The sequence below is a fragment of the Herpailurus yagouaroundi genome, unplaced genomic scaffold (assembly GCF_014898765.1).
Source record: "Herpailurus yagouaroundi ecotype Mexico unplaced genomic scaffold, PumYag 255, whole genome shotgun sequence".
In the NCBI taxonomy this organism is placed as follows: Eukaryota; Metazoa; Chordata; class Mammalia; order Carnivora; family Felidae; genus Herpailurus; species Herpailurus yagouaroundi.
Window position 1 is genome coordinate 1,500,642 of NW_024412472.1, and position 19,825 is coordinate 1,520,466.

General features: G+C 42.6%; 1 protein-coding gene and 1 pseudogene across 1 annotated transcript; both read right to left on the reverse strand.

The window, feature by feature from the left end:
* Nucleotides 1-81: 81 nt before the first annotated feature.
* Nucleotides 82-1,026, reverse strand: LOC121021167 (olfactory receptor 51I2-like; annotated as a pseudogene).
* A 7,111-nt stretch (nt 1,027-8,137) lies between these two features.
* Nucleotides 8,138-9,019, reverse strand: LOC121021196 (olfactory receptor 51G1-like). Its single transcript, XM_040461427.1, has one exon. The coding sequence runs from the start codon at nt 9,017-9,019 to the stop codon at nt 8,138-8,140; it is 882 nt and encodes a 293-aa protein (XP_040317361.1).
* Nucleotides 9,020-19,825: the final 10,806 nt, after the last annotated feature.

Below are 19,825 nucleotides of genomic sequence, written 5' to 3' on the forward strand. Positions count from 1 at the left end.
AACTTTGATAAGGTGAGGAGCACTCTGTGCTTCACTGGACCACCTTTGGTGATGAAAGTGACTGGCTGGCAGGTAACCATCTCATCGGCCCCACCTCCTGTATTTCCTTTGAAGAATGAGTTGGATTAGTGCCTGGCGAATCTGCTTTGTCTTAACACTGTAGATGATGGGGTTGAGCACAGGAGGAACCAGGAGATAGACGTTGGCCAAAGTAGATGGACAGCAGGTGCAGCGTGCTTCCTGAAGCGGTGCACCAGAGCCACGCTGATCATGGGCACGTAGTACACAAGCACCGCACACATATGTGAAACACATGTGTTGAGGGCCTTCCGCCTCCCCAGAGGTAATGCCCAGCACAGTGTAGAGGATCAACACATAAGAGAGGATGATGAGCAGTGAGTCCAGCCCAAAAGTGGAAATAATGCAGAGCCCCAGGATGCTGTTGGGACGTGTATCCCCACAGGGCAGCTGGATTAGATCTAAGTGAAGGCAGTAGGAGAGGGAGAGGACGTTGTGGCCACAGAAGGGCACACGCTTCAGGAGGAAGGGCAGTGGGGACATGAGCATCACACTCTTCAATCCAAGTGCAGCACCAGTACCAGCAGTAAGGGGCCCTGTCAGGATGGCGGTGTACCTCAGTGGGTTGTAGATGGCCAGAAAGCGGTCCACCGACACGGCCAGCAGAACTCCTGACTCCGTGATGAAAAATGAATGTATGGAGAACATCTGCAACAGGCAGGCTTCAAAGCAGATCTCATTGGCACCAAAAAGGAAGATGCCCAACAGAGTGGGCTGTGTAGAAGCAGAGACACCAAGCTCTGCAAAGGCCAGCATAGCTAGGAAAAGGTACATCGGCTGGTGCAGAATGGTGTTTTTCCTGATCACTGCCAGGATTGGGCTATTGCCCATAAGGGCCACCAGGTATATGGAGCAGAATAGGAAGAAAAACCAAGGGTGCAGGGCCTCCAGACCAGGGAGGCCAGTCAGCAGGAAATATTTGGGGATGAATTGACTGCTGTTGAACATTTTCCTATGTCTGGAGTCCAGGGACTTTGACCGAGGCAGGTGCCAGAGATACAACCTGGGGTGAGACACATAAAGGTTATTGGAGGTTGGAAACCTGAGATTTCCTCTGCCTTGTAGGATCTGCCAACTCATGTCTCTCCTCCCATTCATGACCAGTACCTTTTGGTCTTCGATGATAAACAAAAATATGGAGTCATGCTTGCAAATAGGTATAGTTCCAGAATAAGGGAATCTGGTAGAGTATTTTAGCATCATATTTAAAACTGATCTATAGTGGGTTCACTGAGTATATCTGATGGGAACTGAATGTTTTCCATGTCTCCATCAAGAGAGGGTATTGTGTAGTTTTAAAAAGACATTATCGGGGCGCCTGGGTGGCGCAGTCCGTTAAGCGTCCGACTTCAGCCAGGTCACGATCTCGCGGTCCGTGAGTTTGAGCCCCGCGTCAGGCTCTGGGCTGATGGCTCAGAGCCTGGAGCCTGTTTCCGATTCTGTGTCTCCCTCTCTCTCTGCCCCTCCCCCGTTCATGCTCTGTTTCTCTCTGTCCCAAAAATAAATAAACGTTGAAAAAAATTAAAAAAAAAAAAAGACATTATCATAAGGACACTAACACAATGAAAGCTGTAATCTACCAGACATTCTATAAATTCCCTATTAGAAGATGTTGGATTTTAAGGAGCCAATGGGGATGGGGGTTAATAAAATTACTTCAATGTTGGCATAAAATCGATCAAGAGATACAGCTACTAAATGCCCATCTCTGCTACTCCAAGTAGCATCGAAGACTGCTCTTCCCTGGAGACACAGACTTATCTAGTTTTACTGGATAAAACATCTCTAAATTGGGCTCAGTTCTCTATGTTCCTTCTTCAACCTCCCGGATGATCCCTTTGGCTCTTATAAACAGTAGGAGAAAGCACAGAAAAAGTCAGTGTTTTTAAGGTTAATGAAAAGAACCCACTGGAATTTCTATTAATGGAAAGAAGCATTCTGCCCATTGGAGAATTCCCCTCCCATTGTCAATCCACACATGACAGCATGGTTAATCAATACTTACTATGTCAATGGAAACGACGGGCAGTAGTCCTGGAGCATGGTCCCTTCAGATCATATTTCTGAAACTGCACATATAAAAACAAAAATATTTATACATGATGGCCTACCTCAATAGTGCTGATATCTTGTGAAACCCTGTCTGGGAAGGCAACATGCATCTCTTTACACTATCCAAAAGATGTATCTGTTGAGAGAGGCAGAGACCTCTACATACCAAGAAGAGGTATCTATGAGAAGACTTCTGACCTCAGGATGAAATATCAGTTTAAAATCTATGTGTTAGAAAGAAAAATGAGAGAGGAAGAAAATGATATCTCTCTCATCAAGTATAGAAACCCAGATCTTATTCCCCACTGGAAGCAAACGCAAAAACATGACATGGGCAGAAATGTATAGGCAATGAGGAAGTTAGAGATACTGAGTGATGGGATATGTTTGAGTCTGTAAGCCATGTTTTTAAATTCCTGATTTCTACTTTCAAGTGAGCTCTATGTTTAAATATGTAAAATGGAAATAGTCATACACTAGATAAAAAAATTAAGGGGACTAAACATAATAATGTATATGAAAGAGTCTTATAGGGGCGCCTGGGTGGCTCAGTCGGTTGAGCGTCCGACTTCGGCTCAGGTCATGATCTCATGGTCCGTGGGTTCGAGCCCCGCGTCGGGCTCTATGCTGATAGCTCAGAGCCTGGAGCCTGGTTCGGATTCTGTGTCTCCCTCTTTCTCTGACCCTCCCCTGTTCATGCTCTCTCTCTGTCTCAAAAATAAATAAAATGTTAAAAAAAATTTTTTTTAAATAAAAAAAAATAAAATAAAAGAGTCTTATAAAGTACCCAGTAATCATCAGCTATAAGAAAGTAATACTGGCCATTGTGGAGGGCATTGGCTCTTTGGTGAAGAGCCATGGCTTCTCTCTGAGGGCTAGACTTCAGTGATGACATAAGGTGTTCCTTGATCAGGAACATTTTATGCTGCTGCTACTCTGAGCCTGACCGCTTTTCTAATTAGTATATTGTCCCTTTCATCTTGACCTTCCATTCCTCAATTCCGCATATTAACAGTCTAAGTCATTTACTTCCTTTTATAGTGCATAAGATTCTGATATGTTTTTAGCAGTCCCTTGGATTACTTAGAGTTCAGTATTCACTTAAAATTGTGTGCCTTATTTATTGCTCCCAGTTTGTTCCTGTTATGTATTTTGGAATTTCGGAGCAGTGTGCATAAAAGATAGGGTTGCAGACTATGGAACCAGATTGCCTTGGTGGGAATCCTGACTCAGTCATGATCCGAGGGGCTCTCCATTCCCTACCTGTAAAGCAGAGAATCACTATAATATGTAGCCACAGGCTTGTTTGAAGCTTAAACAAATGAGCCTGTATGGACCAGTTAGCATAAAATACACTTTCAGTAATTGTTACTATTGCAGGTGAAATGATAATAATCGTGTCAATGAAAGTCAGGCTTTTAATTTTTATATAATCATTTTTCACTCATACCTTTCTCTCTCCATCTTTATGGATAACATTCTTTTTCTTTTCTTTTTATTTGCAATTAAGCAATTTCTTAATTGCCTAAGATTTTCTAGATTGAAGAAATCAACTTTGTATCTTTATGCCTGCCTTTTTACATTGAGTCATTATAGGTGTCTGGAATGCCTCGGAGACATCATTTACTCCTTCTTCCTTATCCATCAGGGACGCTGCATGTCACCCATATTTTAAAAGCCTGCTGCTTGGCCAGAAAGAATTGGCACGAGATTTTCAGTGTGCTAGACAGAAAAAATATGCAGCCGAGAATCCTTTATCCAGCAAGTCTGTCATTTAGAATAGAAGGAGAGATAAAGGTCTTCCCAAACAAACAAAAACTGAAGGAATTTGTCACCACTAAACCAGCCCTACAAGAGATCCTAAGGGGGACCCTGTGAGACAAAGTACCAGAGACATCACTACAAGCATAAAACATACAGACATCACAATGACTCTAAACCCATATCTTTCTATAATAACACTGAATGTAAGTGGATTAAATGTGCCAACCAAAAGACATAGGGTATCAGAATGGATAAAAAAACAAGACCCATCTATTTGCTGTCTACAAGAGACTCATTTTTTTTTCAACGTTTTGTTTATTTTTGGGACAGAGAGAGACAGAGCATGAACAGGGGAGGGGCAGAGAGAGAGGGAGACACAGAATCGGAAACAGGCTCCAGGCTCTGAGCCATCAGCCCAGAGCCTGATGCGGGGCTCGAACTCACGGACCGCGAGATCGTGACCTGGCTGAAGTCGGACGCCTAACCGACTGCGCCACCCAGGCGCCCCAAGAGACTCATTTTAGACATGAGGACACCTTTAGATTGAGAGTGAGGGGATGGAGAACTATTTATCATGCTACTGGAAGTTAAAAGCCTGCTGCTTTCCACAAGTACCTGTGAGCATTAAAAACAAACAAACGGGCGCCTGGGTGGCTCAGTCAGTTAAGCATCTGACTTTGGCTCAGGTCATGATCTTGTGGCTCATGAGTTCAAGCCCCATGTAGACCTCTGTGCTGACAGCTCAGACCCTGGAGCCTGCTTTGGATTCTGTGTCTCATTCCCCCCACTCCGGCTCTGCCCCTCCCCTGCTCATGCTCTGTGTCTCTCTATCTCTCAGTAATAAATAAACGTTAAAAAAATTCAAACAAACAAACAAACAATGTTTGCCTGAGAAGTGAGCCCCTGTGTAGAACTGCCAGTATGGAGTATCACCCACCACCTCAAAGGAAGCCCATGAAGCCTGAGAGAGAATATGCCTGTGTGTGGTACTGGCTGTGGGAAGTGAGAGTGGTCTGAGGTCCAGCCTACACTTTGGGTTTGTCGTCTTCATTGTCTGTTGGCCAGTGTATTAATTTTGGAGACACCAAGAAAAAAAGGGAAAGAACCTGATTCTAAAATGCATGGGATCCCCCTGGCACTTCAAAATGGTCTGGTGGAGAGGGAGTCAGTGGCATCTGAACATCATCCATCGGTGTGAATTAGTAAGAGGAACAGTGATTTTTGCTGCCCAGCTACTGTTGAAGATGAAAGGAAAAGTCTTCGTATCCCGTATGTTCACCCTCTTTGAATGGCATGCTTCTTAGTGCTGATAAAACTCCAGTGAGACCTAGCTTCTTGACTTGACTGGTCTGTAAATCCTGACACACCCTAACATGTCTTTTCCCTCATGGTCATTCCTGTGCTTTTTTTGTTGTTGTTCTGTTTGTTTTTTTTTTTTTTGTTGTTACTGTTTACTTTCCATGCCTGTTTTTCCTTTCTTAAACACTTCAGCATTTAGTACAACTAAAAATCACATTTTAGAACAAATACAACCTGCACCGCTGTTGTATAACATCTGGCTCAGATGTCAGTCCTGGGATGTCTTCCTCATGCCAGGTATGTGGTTAATCACTTTCTGCACTAGCACCTCTCTCTACTCTAGCACTCAGTCCCATATATTGCTGTTTCGTTGTTTGTTAGTCTTCCAAGGAAGACTTAGGGCCTGTATTTTGAGCATGTCCCCAGGGCTTTATAAAAGGGAAGGGATAAAGGGAGGGAGGGAACAGGAAAGAAGGTGCATGTTGATGTATGGTGATATATTCCAGGCTGGGAGCTTAGGGCAGGAAGTAGTGGAAGAACTTTGTCTTCTTCTATCGAATGAGAGTCTCTCTGAAGACAAAAATAATGTAATATCCTTTTGCTTCATTGTAGATGAAGAGCTGTTATTATAGGAGGTCTGAGGTCCATGCTGATGAGTGAGGTGTGTGGGTTGAGTGGGAAATATGAGGACAGGCTAAAGCAGGTCTTATCCTGAGAATACTCAAAGTGACCCACTCTTATACATTTTACAGCTTGAGAGAGTGAGAAGTTGGCATTTCAAGTGACTTGCCAAGTCTTGCTGGCAAAACTGCAGTTAAAGAGGAGAGCGAGGAAGCCTGGACAAAAGCCACACAAGGAAGCCAGTGATAAATGGGTTGGGCATGGGGATGAGTCAGCCAGAAGAGGGTGAAGGACTGTGAAAACCACAGGTCACCAAGGAGCTAGGGTTGAGAGGGACCAGGCCCCACAGGTTATGTGGCTGCCTGCATGGGACGGAGGGGACAAGGACCATTGGTGTGGAAAGTGAAAGAGAGGAGGGTAAATGGCCCTAAGCAACACAGATTTAAAAAGAGAATTAAATATCTAGTTTAAAAAGATTGGATTTGGAGACAAAATGGCGGTTTCCCTGTCCCAGATTTCCTGAATTAACAGAGAGGAGTTGAGTAAAATAGACTCAAGTGTTTCTCTGCCATAGTGAGGGTTTCTGGATAAAAGTCTGCATCCTGCCTGGAGGGCAGGGGTCTATCATGGCAGGAGGAAAGGGGAACAGAAAGCCTGTACTGGAAAGGAGATGCATCTCTGAAAGAAAACCCCGGGTTCAGATCACCTGAACAGATTTCCCGTTCTCCTGATCCCACAGGCTGGACTTCAGGCCAACCCCGCTCCTCTCCTATAAAAACCCACCTGCCCTTCAAGGTGGCAGGTCTCAGGCCAGATCTCTACCTCACTACCTGGAAACAGGGGCTGACTGGCCTTCTTCTTTATCGTGACTTCAGAATTAGCCTTCTCCTTCCCCCAGTTTTGCCAGTCAGTCCCCTGGGGGACACAGGTAAACCAGCTTCAGAATGTGCTGCTTCCAGGCCTACAGAAGTAATTAAGCCAAGAGCAGAGGATCCCAGGGGATGCTGTCTGGGGAACCTTAAGTCAAACTCAGAAAATATAGAACAAGATGGTGCATGCATGTGTGGATGTGTAAACTTACACGTCCATGTGAGCATTCTTTTATGTGCATTTGCGAGTGTGTAAATTTATGTAAATGTGCATATGAACACATGCCTGTGTGTGCATATGTGTGTAGATGTATGCGTAACCATGCTGCTTGTTTGAGAATTTTGTTTGCAAGTTTGCATGAATCTATGAGCATGTGTCCACAAATATAATTGAATGTATATTCACGTAGGTGGTGATATGACATAGGTATGTCTTTAAGTCATTAACCCAAGGAAAGAACCTCCAGATCTGAGAAAAAAGGTGCAATTAATTGAGTGTAGATTCATGTCTGTATATGTGCATGAGTGTATTGCATTTCTCTCTAATCTTATGTATTTGTATGACAGTATATGTTTGCTTAAAGAGTCATCTAAAATACTCTTATAATTGTCTTATATCCTAATCCTTATTAGTCAGTGACATTCCTGTGTCCTGTAGGGACAGGAGAAATTGCCTTATGCTGAAACTGGCAAAGTATGATCTAAGCAGCCCTTGGAATTTGCACCTTGTACTAAGATCTGGCAGTTCTTTTGTTAGGTTAGTGGCTCAAGGACATACTTCTGTCAGTTCGTTATACTACCTACAGGTCTGACACACTCTTGGCCCCAATTTTTCTCATTCTGGTTATAAATTAGGCTTTGATGCCTCTCCTCAACTTAGTTCTGTCCCAGACTATGAAATGGACAAAAAAAGCAACATTGGAAAGTTCCTCTTAGATCTAAAAATAAAGTTATCCCCGGTGAATGTGTATAGCAGAAATATTATATTTTGATGAATTGTGGCCAACTCTGAGGTTAATCCAAAAAATGTGAAGTGATGATTCAACTTCCCGAATCATCAGAGTAACTTATCACCAATGACATCATTGTACAATTAAAGTTCTACCAAATAAGTAGAGGAGAAAACATAAAAATCACTCTGAACATGCAAACATTTGAGTAAAAAATATAATCATTCTTTTTAATGTAAGAAAGTAGTGGATATATATTTGTATGTGTATACATAAGTAGTAATAAGCATCAACTTTTTTTTATTTTAACATTAGAGTTAATTCATGATGTACCATCAAACTAAGATAGGTAAACAGAACTTGTTTTGTGGTATGAAGGCTCTAAAAAGAAGGTTTCACTCATTCCTCATTTGGAGTTGCTCTAATCCATTCCCAACGTCTCACTGTGTCTTCCCCAGTGAAACCACCTTGAGGATGGCCCTGCAGATCTGCTGGGTCTTGATGCTATAGAACAGGGTTCATCAGGGGTGGGAAGAGCACAGAGACAGTGCCCATGAAGATGTGCACCAAGGGTGAGGTGTGGTGCCCAAACCTGTGCACAACAGACAGGCCTAGCACAGGCACATAGAAGCAGAGCACGGCCAGGATGTGTGAGACACAGGTGTTGAGGGCCTTGAGCCTCTCCCCGGCAGAGGCGATGGCCAGCACAGTGTGGACGATGATAGTGTAGGAGAGCAGGATGAAAAGGACATCGGAGCCCATGGCCAGCATGATGATGCACAGCCCATAGAGTCTGTTGAAACATGTGTCAGAGCAGGCCAGGAGGACCATGTCCTGGTGAAGGCAGTAGGCATGGGACAGTGCCCCGGGGCGACAGTAGTCAAACTTCCGTAGGTGCAGTGAGGGTGCCGCAGTGATGGCAGCACTCCGCACGCTCAGCACAGCCTCGGCCAGTGGCACACAAGAACCTGTGAGCACTGATGCATAGCGCGGTGGGAATCGGATGACCACTGGGCAGTCCAGAGCCATGGCGAAGAGCACCACTGACTCCATGAAGGAGAAGGAGTGTAGAAAGTGTTGCTGCAGAACACAGGGCACCAGGCCCACCATCCGGGCATCAAACCACAGCACACCCAGCACTGAGGGCAGCGTGGACATGCACAGGCCCAAGGCTGTCACAGCCAGGATGGCCAAGAAGTAGTACATGGGCTGGTGGAGAGAAGGCTCAGTTCGTACCAGATGCAAGATGGTAGCATTACCTACGAGAGCACATCCTACAAAAATGGGTAGTGAGATCCAGTGGTGAGCCCATTCCAGGCCTGGGAAGCCAGTCAACAGGAACGTGGAGAAGCTCACGTTGGCATTTGGTAGGGTGGATATCCTCATTCTCAAGAAGTCTATTCGCTCTAGGAAAAGAGGGTAGTACTTTGAAGGTTACTAGATCGTTACCATGAGCACCTCTGCTATCACTGGACACCAGTCCCCTGCTGGTGTGGGCTCAATGACCTCTGGCCTCTGCATGCCGTGGACTCAATGACCTCTCAATTCACCAATGCCCACACAAACAGCTTGTCCTTTTCATGCTTCCTCCCTTCTTTCTCTTCTTCCCATTCATCCCTCTACTTACCTCAGTGACAGTAAGCCTCGACAAGGGTTTTCTCTGCTTTTGTTCTTAACCACTAGTGAAAGATAAGGTTGGGTTTTTTTTTTTTTAACTTAGAAAAATCTAGCGCTCCACCTTAATAGAATGCTGAGATACTCTGAAACTCTGTTACTCCTAAGTTGTCTTATGTGTCTGACCTTACCCCTTTGAGATTTTCCTGTAGAAGAAATTATATATAATTTTTCTAAGCAGATTGAGAACGCCTTAGAGAGTTTCCTCATCCAGTCTGCTCTCCAGTTTATCTCCTTATTGTCATTATGAGATCCTCTGCACATATCCCTTTGATCGAGAGAAAAGTTATCCTGCTTCCCTCCACACCCAATCTCTCTCAAAGAACCCAGGACTAGCTCTCTAGTACCTTATGCTTCAAACATCTAATGTCCCTGGGAAGTCACGCTCATTCATCCTATATAGTCTACCTCTTTAAAGCTGCTTCCTTTACTATAATTCCTGGAATTTCTTTATTTTCGAATCTAAATTCAGAGTCCACTGACATTCCTTTTCCTTCCTTCCTTCCTTCCTTCCTTCCTTCCTTCCTTCCTTCCTTCGTTTTAATGTTCATTTTTGAGAGAGACAGTGTGCAGGTATGTGTGAGTGGGTGAGAGACAGAGAGAGAGGGGGACAGAAGATTCAAAGCAGGCTCAATGCTGAGAGTAGAGAGCCCGATGCAGGGCTTGATCCCACAAACCATTAGATCATGACCTCAGCTGAAGTCAGATGCTTAACCGACTGAGCCACCCAGGCACCCTTTTTTCTTTCTTTCTTTCTTTCTTTCTTTCTTTCTTTCTTTCTTTCTTTCTTTCTTTCTTTCTTTCTTCTCTGTGTTTTTAAAGGTACCTGTCCTCAGAAATCAAGCTGGAGACCTGACACAACTTTAATAAATCAGGGCAACTTATTAGAGTGTATTTCCCAAGTAGGTATTGCAAAAAATGCATGTCAGTAAGTGTACCTTGAAACAGAAGCAATAATGACAAAGCTTGTTCTTTGCTTAAATTAGTTTATTAAAAACCAAAAATAGGGATACCTGGAGAGGTGCTCACAAGACAAGCCCTGCTATCCTGGATCTCCGTGTCTGATACAACATTTGCTTCTGCATCCTCATCAGTAAAGTAATGATAATGATATTTCCTAATTAAAGAATGGATGTGTTTTTATTTGCACATGATTTATATAAAATTTAGCACCAAGTCTGGAATATAATAAACAATAAATGTATTTGTTGTTGTCAAAGCACTGATTTTCTTGTATTCTTCCCCTACAGTTTTTACTCTTTATCTCTTCCTGTTATGAAAAAATTAACTCCATCCCCTCTTTAATATGACAGTGCTTTAGACCTTGGCATAAGTGCCATGTGCCTTTGGAAGATTGGGGAACTACTGACAGTCAAACAGACTGAGGGAGTAATTGGGGCAAAGTGATAAAAGGGGATACTGAGGAATAGATCACAACACATACCGAGGGACAGATAGGATGAAGCTGAGGAACGGGGGAAGGTATAATGAGGGTCAACTAGAGGAAGGAAGAGAGACAGTGAAATTGTGGCCTTAATAAGAATATGCTGAGGGAGACCCATAGTTCAGGAAGCAGAGGAGGCTGGAAGAGGAGGAAATGGATGAAGAAGGACAGGGTGTGGTGAACACTGGTGAGGAAGATGTTGAAGGACAGGAAAGGGTCAGCTGGGTGTCAGGGAGAAAGGAGCTTGTGTGACTTTGAGGAAGAACCTGAGAAACACAAGATGAGGGCATGTGAGGCAGACCTGGGAGGACAGATGAGCTGGAAGATGGTGAAGCTGAAGTCAGAGAGAGGTTTCTGGAAGGCTGAAAGGAGGGAAACTGCCAGACAGACACAGACCGAGAACTGGGGAGAGGTCAGGGCCTGAGGGACAGCGAAGGGGAAAACCAAGGGCTAAACTGATAGGAAGCTTAGAGACTGAGGGAGGATTGGAGGGGGGAGGAAGAGAGGGAGAACAGAGAGGGGTAGGGGCAGAGTTGAGCAGAAGAGGGGAATTGAGGAGAAGGAAAAAAATCTCCTGTGAGACAACTTGAGAGAGAGGCTAGGCAACAGAGAGGCTGGAGATGGGGGATGTGATCAGACACTGAGGCACTGACATGGAAAAACGTGAGGAACGGAGGGATGGGAAGGCACCCGGGAATCTCCCACAGTTCTCTGTTCAGTCTTACCCTCTCAAGCCCACTGGGCAGTGAAGAATCTATGGACACCTGTGGCCCTCCAGACACAGTTCATTAGGCAGTACAGTGTGGTGATGAAGGAAGTAGCTCTGGAGTCAGATCTACATCCCAATCATAACTCCCCCATTTATTAACTCTGTAGTTGTGCCAGTTATTTGCTAAATCTCTGTTTCCTCACCTGAAAGAGTAGGCCAGTTACTCTCCCTGCTTTGTAGATTATAGAGCCATTTACAAGAAACTAAATGTGGTGCAGTTAGAACCATACACTCAACGGCTGTAGATTATTATCTGCCATTTCCAGCACTGCCTTCTTATTGGAAGATCTCCACAACAAGTATCTACCGTATGAGACCTATAGCTCTTCCCTTCATTTCTGCAGCAAGCTCTAAGGGAAGGTCAATCAGTGATCCAATAGTAGCGAGGAGTGAGAAGCTCAGGGTTGGGACTTTGAGCTCTTTAAGCAGTTTTTGAACAGCCAGCCACATGACTTGGGTGAAGTGACTGAATCCTTCTCCATGTTTGTCTTTTTCTGTGATGGAGAATTTTCACATGTTCCCTGCCTTCTTTCCAGGGAAACTATGTTGGGAGCCACATACATTGGGATAGAGTAGAGATTACGATCCATCCCTGCCATAATCCTGTATCACTCTAGTCCAAAGCCCAGCCCAGTGCTGGGGGAGGTCACCAAGAGGCCATGACTATAGGTTGACCTACAAGATGGACCCAGGTAATCCAAGGTTTCTGACCCTTCACTTCCAGCCTTGGAATGTGCATTCCACCTGCCTTCCCCACTCTCAGAAGCTGCTCCAAGGACACAGCCTTAAAAGAGTAAGGTGTTTTGAGCCCATCTGGATGGTGTACATGACCGAACCCAGTTAAGATTCTGGTGATGGGTGCAGAGAGCTACTTTTCTTGTGGTTCCCAACATATGCCTTGTATATAAATTCCCTTGCTTATTAAACCTGCCATCTACCAATCTGGAGGGGCCTGCCTCCTTCATTCTCTCCCTGCCCTCCATGTGCCAGGGCCAGTTTTACATTTTACCCAAGAAGCTGCTGTGTTTGCACACCAACCCCCAGTAACAAATTCTTGTCTGTCTTTCTAACCCAAAAGATCAAGGGGGAAATATCATGGAACAGTAGCTCTAACCACAGACTGGCCATAATCCTGGAAGCTGCCCTATCCCATTAACTCTCCTTGTAGACTTGCTAGATAAGAGATACTAGAAAGGTCACTGGGTTGGCTGCCTCTATCCACCTTCAACACCTTACTGGTCCCTTGTTGTCTGTGGCTTCTTTCCCCAACCCTGTAGTTCTTCTCATTTCCTGTCCCAGCCTCTTCTGATTAAATCAGGATGCTCTGCTGCAATGGCACTTATATGCCTCTCTGTCCTCCCTTGGGTCTTAGGCCCTCAGAGGAAACTATTTAGATGGCTGTAGACCTGCAGACACCGAAGAGGGATCAGTATCTTCCCAGAACTTAGTCCTTGGGCACACCATTTTTCTTTCATGGAAACTTAGCAACTCGCAAGTACCACCATGAGATATTTCGGCAGATCAGATGATTCTTCATTCTCTTCTCCCACTAGCTGCTATTGTTACAAGAAAATTTACTGGTTGACCCTTCTGTGGTTTTTTTTCCCAGTCTAGCTTCCCTTTGAGACTCTCTTTCCTGCTAGGTAGTTATTCCTGCTCATTCACTCAGCAAATATATAGACACTGAAATCTTTGGGACATATACTTAGATGCAACAATCAATAATACATAATCTCTGTCTGCTTTTGAGAAAATGATTGTGTTTTGTAGGAGGCGGACTTGAAAAGGACTAACTCTTCATGACAGAGTAACAAACCAAAAAGATTCACAGGAAATATAAGTATTTAACAGATATTCTTTACTCTTTCACTGGATCCAGCATTCCAGATAGGGAAGGAAACATACAAAGGCTCAGAATTGTCACAAAACAAGATATTATAAAATTATGTGAATTTCAGTGACCTGAAAAATGTGTTTCAGTTATATGAAAAATATGTACTTTACAAATAGAATGCTAGCTTTAAAGTCTTAAGAAGGCATTAGGATATTAAATGACATGATTGTAAAGAAATTTTTTGCACATGGGAGCGTAGAATTGGTGCTGGTAAATGGGTTGTGCAATTTATTGTCATTAGCATGAATATAACTTTGATGAGTCTTGTTTTGTTGGTTGGTTCTCATTTTTTATCTAAGAGGAAGGCATGGTAGCTGAAAACATAGACACTACACAGGTATAGAAATTCTATGTATAAACTTAGTACTAAAGAAGTTCATATCTATAGCATAGAAGTTAAGGAAGAACTAAGTAATTTTTTTTTTTTACTTGAACTTCCTTCAGCAAAACAGGCCCTTGTCCCAAATAGACTGACCCAATCTGGAGAGAAGGTCTGGCATAACCATCTAGGAAAATTATACAGAGTTGTAATTGGGTCTTGGTCTAGGATACAGGAGATATTTAACTAAGGAATGTTCCTTTCCTCTGGGAACCTCAAGCTCCTCATTTTAAAATGTCAAACACAAGAACATCTACTTCATAGCTTTGGTGTGAAAATTAAATAAAACACTGAGCATAAAAATTGTTAGCTTTCAGGGCACCTGGGTTTCTCAGTTGGTTAAGCATCTGACTTTGGCTCAGGTCACGATCTCACAGTTCATGGGTTCGAGCCCTGTGTCAGGCTCTGTGCTGAGGGAATCCTGAGGGATTCTGTGTCTCCCTCTCTGTCTGCCCCTCCCCTGCTCACACTCTGTCTCTTTGTCAAAAATAAATAAAATACATTGTTAGCTTTTATCATCATTGCCATCATCAACATAATCACACATACATACTCTTGTACTCTTTGTAAGACATTTTTTTCAGTTATAAAACTCAAATGTGGTGTTTTTTTTTGAAACTTTGGGTAATAAAAAGATGGAGAAATGCATAGAAAAAAGACATATATCATAGCTTTTTTCCTATGGATATAAATAGTTGTTGCACAGCAATTGCTTTTTACAGAAATATTTTAAATTTCTTAAATTTAATATTATGTTGAAAATAGTGCTCTCAGTATTTATGTATACTTTTTAATAGCCAACTAATATTTTATCAAATGAATATACTATAATTTATATAACATCCTCTTCCTAGATACTTGGGATGCTGTGAGGTTTTTTTTTTATCAAAATGAACAATGACACAATTAATGTGTAATATTCATTTATTTATTAATACAACAGATATTTATTGAGCACCAGTATAGGTGCTAAAGATAACTCTGTGACCACACAGAAAAAATAGGTCCTTGTCCTCAGGGAATGCAAATTTTTATTTACAATTATTTCAGTAGGATAGATTTCTAGAAGGGGTGCTTCTGAGACACAGAGTATGAATGCATTTAAGTCTTTCAAGGCATCTTGCTTTCTGTAAAAGACAAATCAATTTATGCTCTCACACCAGTGTATGAAAATCCCTTCTTTCCCATGTGCTTGTCAGCACAGATCTTGATTATGAACTCTTTTAATATTTGCTTATTAACAAGATTAAAATATGTTAATTTGAGTTTTAAGTTCCTATAAGATAGAAGTTTTCAACAATGTCATTATCTATATTTATTTCCTAATTGCAAAAAGAAAGATACTTAGTGGCCTGTTTGTTCATAAGTGGCAAAAATGGGACTCAAAGTCTAGTCCAAATCCAAATCCTATGTTCTTTATACCTCATTCTGCTAACAGGATCCACAGAAAACAAGTTTCCATTCCATATGGGGAAGCCCATTCTGAGTGTCAGAGCCAACATTCAGTAGTGTGGCCTCCCATGGAGACTTCAGTTAAAGCTCAGAATGGAACCTATGTTTAAGGAGCACTTGACTTTAGGACTGGAAAGACTCTAGTGCTCCATAGGGTCTCCCACGCCCAAACCACTGGGATTCCAATGGCCCTCTGCTCACACACACACATGCACACATACAACCCTACACAAACACAAGAGCTTTTACGTCCAGTTTTAGAGTTTGGTTCTTTTTAAAATTTCATTTTGTATTTTTGTTTGTATTTAAATAGGACATATTTTAATTATAAAATATAAAGAATGATATAATAGCGCCTGGGTGGCTCAGTTGGTTAAGCATCTGACTCTTGATTTTTGGCTCAGGTCATATCTCAGGGTTGTGGGTTCTCACCTCACATCAGGCTCTGTGCTGAGTGTGGAGACTGCTTGGAATTTCTCTCTCTCCCTCTCTCTCTGTGCCTTCCCCGCTTGTGCTGTCTCTCTCTCTCTCCCTCAAAATAAATAAGTAAATAATTTTTTTAAAAAAAGAATGATATAATAACCACCTGAGTAAATATACATGTATATGCATACCTGTTTTTTTTTTTTTTAATTTTTTTTTTCAACGTTTATTTATTTTTGGGACAGAGAGAGACAGAGCATGAACAGGGAAGGGGCAGAGAGAGAGGGAGGCACAGAATCGGAAACAGGCTCCAGGCTCTGAGCCATCAGCCCAGAGCCCGACGCGGGGCTCGAACTCACGGACCGCGAGATGGTGACCTGGCTGAAGTCGGACGCTTAACCGACTGCGCCACCCAGGCGCCCCACTGTTTTTTTTTTTTTAATGTTTATTTATTTTTGAGAGAGAGAGACACAGTGTGAGTGGGGGAGGAGCAGAGAGAGAAGGATACACAGAATCTGAAGCAGGCTCCAGGTTCTGAGCTGTCAGCTCAGAGCCCATCGTGGGGCTGGAACTCATGGACCATGAGACCATGACCTGAGCCGAAGTTGGAAGTTTAACCCATTGAGACACTGAGGCTCCTCTATGTGTACCTGGTTTTAACAAATCTTAACATTTTGCTTATTTGCCTCACGTTCTTTTTCTAGATCGAATTAAAACCTTCCATGTAACACAGCTTACTTGATTTACTTCTTTCTTTTCCTGGAGCTGTTTTCTAGCATTTCCTATTTATCAATCTCAGCATAGTTTTTAATGCTTTTCCTGTGTACAGATATATACAGGATATACATTTGGTATTATCAAGTTTTTTTTCCCAATTTTGCTAACTTTATTGATAAAATATGGTGTTTTTTGTTATTTATTTTATTTTTCAAATTTCTTATGAAGATGAACATGTTTTCAGATGTTTATTGGCATATTTGTTTTTTTTAATGTTTATTTATTTTTGAGAGAGAGAAAGCACAAGTGAGGAAGGGGCAGAGAGAGAGGGATTCAGGACCGGAAGCAGGCTCGAGGCTCTGCAATGACAGCAGAAGGCCTGATGTGGGGCTTGAACTCCAGAAGCACGAGATCATGATCTGAGCTGACATCAGACGCTTAATAGACTGAACTACCCAGGCGCCCCTGTCATATTCATTTTTTGTGTATATGCATTGCCGATTCATATCTTTGCTTAATTTCTTGTTGGATTCTCTGTCTTTTAAAATTTTTGCTAATTTATAGAGATTCTTTATATATTCTGAACCTTAAGCATCAGTTGCTCATATAGATATACATTGCAGATGAATCTCCTAGTTTGGTTTGTGTTGTCTCTTTGTTTCTGGTATATTCTGTTTTACTGTATTTTCATTGTCTGTCTATCTATATATGTGTATCTACTTACCTATTGTCTTGTATTTTCTTTTAAAAAGCTTCAAATTTTCCTTTTAACATTTATATCTTTAATTGGATACATTTTTTATGTGTACTATAAGGTAAAGATCAAATTGTATCTTCCACATGGATAACAAATTTGGCTAGCACTGCTTATTAAATAACCCACATTTACCTATTTTTATTTTTTAACATTTTTTCAAGTGTTTGTTTATTTATTTTGGGAGGGGGGCAGAGAGAGAGGGAGCGAATTTCAAGTAGGTTCTGTACTGTTAGCTCAGAGCCTGACATGGGGCTCGATCTCACGAACCGTGAGATCATGACCTGAGCCAAAATCAAGAGTCAGACGGTTAACTGACTCAGTTACCCAGGTTCCCCCCCAACTGTTTTTAATGTTAACTTTTTCTTTTATTATTATTATTTTTTTTTAATTTTTTTTCAACGTTTTTATTTATTTTTGGGACAGAGAGAGACAGAGCATGAACGGGGGAGGGGCAGAGAGAGAGGGAGACACAGAATCGGAAACAGGCTCCAGGCTCCGAGCCATCAGCCCAGAGCCCGACGCGGGGCTCGAACTCACGGACCGCGAGATCGTGACCTGGCTGAAGTCGGACGCTTAACCGACTGCGCCACCCAGGCGCCCCTAATGTTAACTTTTTCAAGTGCCATCGTATCTGAGGTCTTTGTCTGGTCTGCTGCTATCACCATCTCTCCCATTTTGGCCAAGCAAACAGAAAAAAAAAAAAATTAATCAGAAACCAGTCTGACAGATATCAACCATGTGTGTACCATCCAAAGGAATGGTATAAACTAAAGAAAAAAAAAAGTGAAGAGGTGGGGGACACTGTAATATAAGGGCAGGAAAAATTACCTTGTGCGGAGGCAAGAATATGGGAAACTCTAGACTCTTAAGTCCATGGAAAGAAAGAGAAAATTGAGTTTATAATTTTTTTAATATTTATTTTATTTTTTTAATGTTTTTATTTATTTTTGAGAAAGAGAGAGAGACAGAGTGTGAGCTGGGGGGGGGGGCAGAGAGAGATGGGAGAGAGGGAGACGCAGAATCCATAACAAGTGCAGCACAGAATCCACCCGTAGGGCTTGATCTCGTGAACCACAAGATCATGACCTGGCCTGAAGTTGGAAGCTCAACCGACTGAACCACCCAGGCAACCCTTTAATGTTTATTTTTGAGAGGGGGAGAGAGAGAGAGAGAGAGAGAGAGAGAGAGAGAGAGAGAGAAAGTGCTCGCGCAAATGGGGGAGGGGCAGAGAGAGGGAGACACAGAAACTGAAGCAGGCTCCAGGCTCTGAGCTGTCAGTGCAGAGCCCAACACAGGCTCGAACCCACGACCATGAGATCATGACCTGAACCAAAGTCGGACACTTAACCAACTGAGCCACCCAGGCACCCCGAGAGAATTTAGTTTATTAAACAGACTCAGCAAGGTTTCTGTTCAGGCCGTTCAGGAACGAGGGGTGGTGGACTATATACAAGGTTTTCCATGCCTCAGGACTGTGAAGAGTAACTCTCAGTAAGCACTTCCAGGTCATGGTAACCTGTGGCATAGGAGGCTGGAGGCCCAGAGGGCCTGAATTGAGTGAAGCAGAGCTAGGATACTGATGAGGAACACCCTTTGATAAATGCCATCATAAGGGAATCCTCCTGGTCTTCCCGGGTGTGAAGAGAAACAGTTTCCCTAGAAAAGAAGTTCTCTTTCTCAGTTTCGAAACTCTGCTTATGCATTTATGTATCCAAAAATTAATGGCATTTATTCATTGAGCATCTGTTCTCTGCCATTCATTGTATTTATGGAGATGTACTGGTTAACAAGATGCATAATTCCTCCAGGGAGCTTAATTTAGAAATCCATTCTGGAAAAAGACAAAAAAAAAAAAAAAAAAGGAAAAAAAAAAGAAAAAGAGAGACATGGGGGTGGAGAAGGAGGAGGAACTAAGCTGGAGCATGAAGGAGCACATTATTATGTGACAGATGTTATGCTGGGAAATGCAGGGTTCTGAGGGAGCAGACACACGGAGCATCTACTTTGATGTTGGAGAGAGGGCCCTCAGGGAAATATCCATGAGGAAGCAACCCCAATGCTGAGACTCCAACATGAATCTCATTTAGTCAACGGTATGGGCAATCTTCTCTGCCAGTTTTAGGTTCACAATCTCCTGAGCGATGGGATCATGACTTACAAATGTTTGCGGTATTTTCCTTCATTGAAATTTTGCCGCATGTCATGTCATTGTGCAAGATCTCACAACCAAAGTGCCTAGGAACAAACACTGACTTCTGATTCCTGACAGTAAGTCCACAGGAAAGGTAAAATCAGAGATGTGAGGAGTCAGGAGTGGGGTCAAGGGCTTTTACTAGATGAAGAGGATGAGGAGGGAGCACATCCACAGAAAGATTTGGAGGTGTTTTACCTAAATCAGCCATTAGGGAAGAGTGACAGGTTCTGATTCTTCCAATGTGACTAAAGAGTCCAAAGGCCATGGCTTAACCAGTATAGAAAGTGAAGAGAAGGACTTTGACCAGGTAGAGAAGAGGGAAGCAGTCCCAAGGAACCATTAATGAAAGGTACTTTTCTTGAGGTTAATTTATCTCTTCTTTTCCAGGTTCTGTTCCGGATGCTTTTTAATGTACTTTTCCTTTTTAATTTTTGTTCCGTTCATTTTTGTTTTAATATTTGTACATTGTTGATGACCCTCAACAGAATC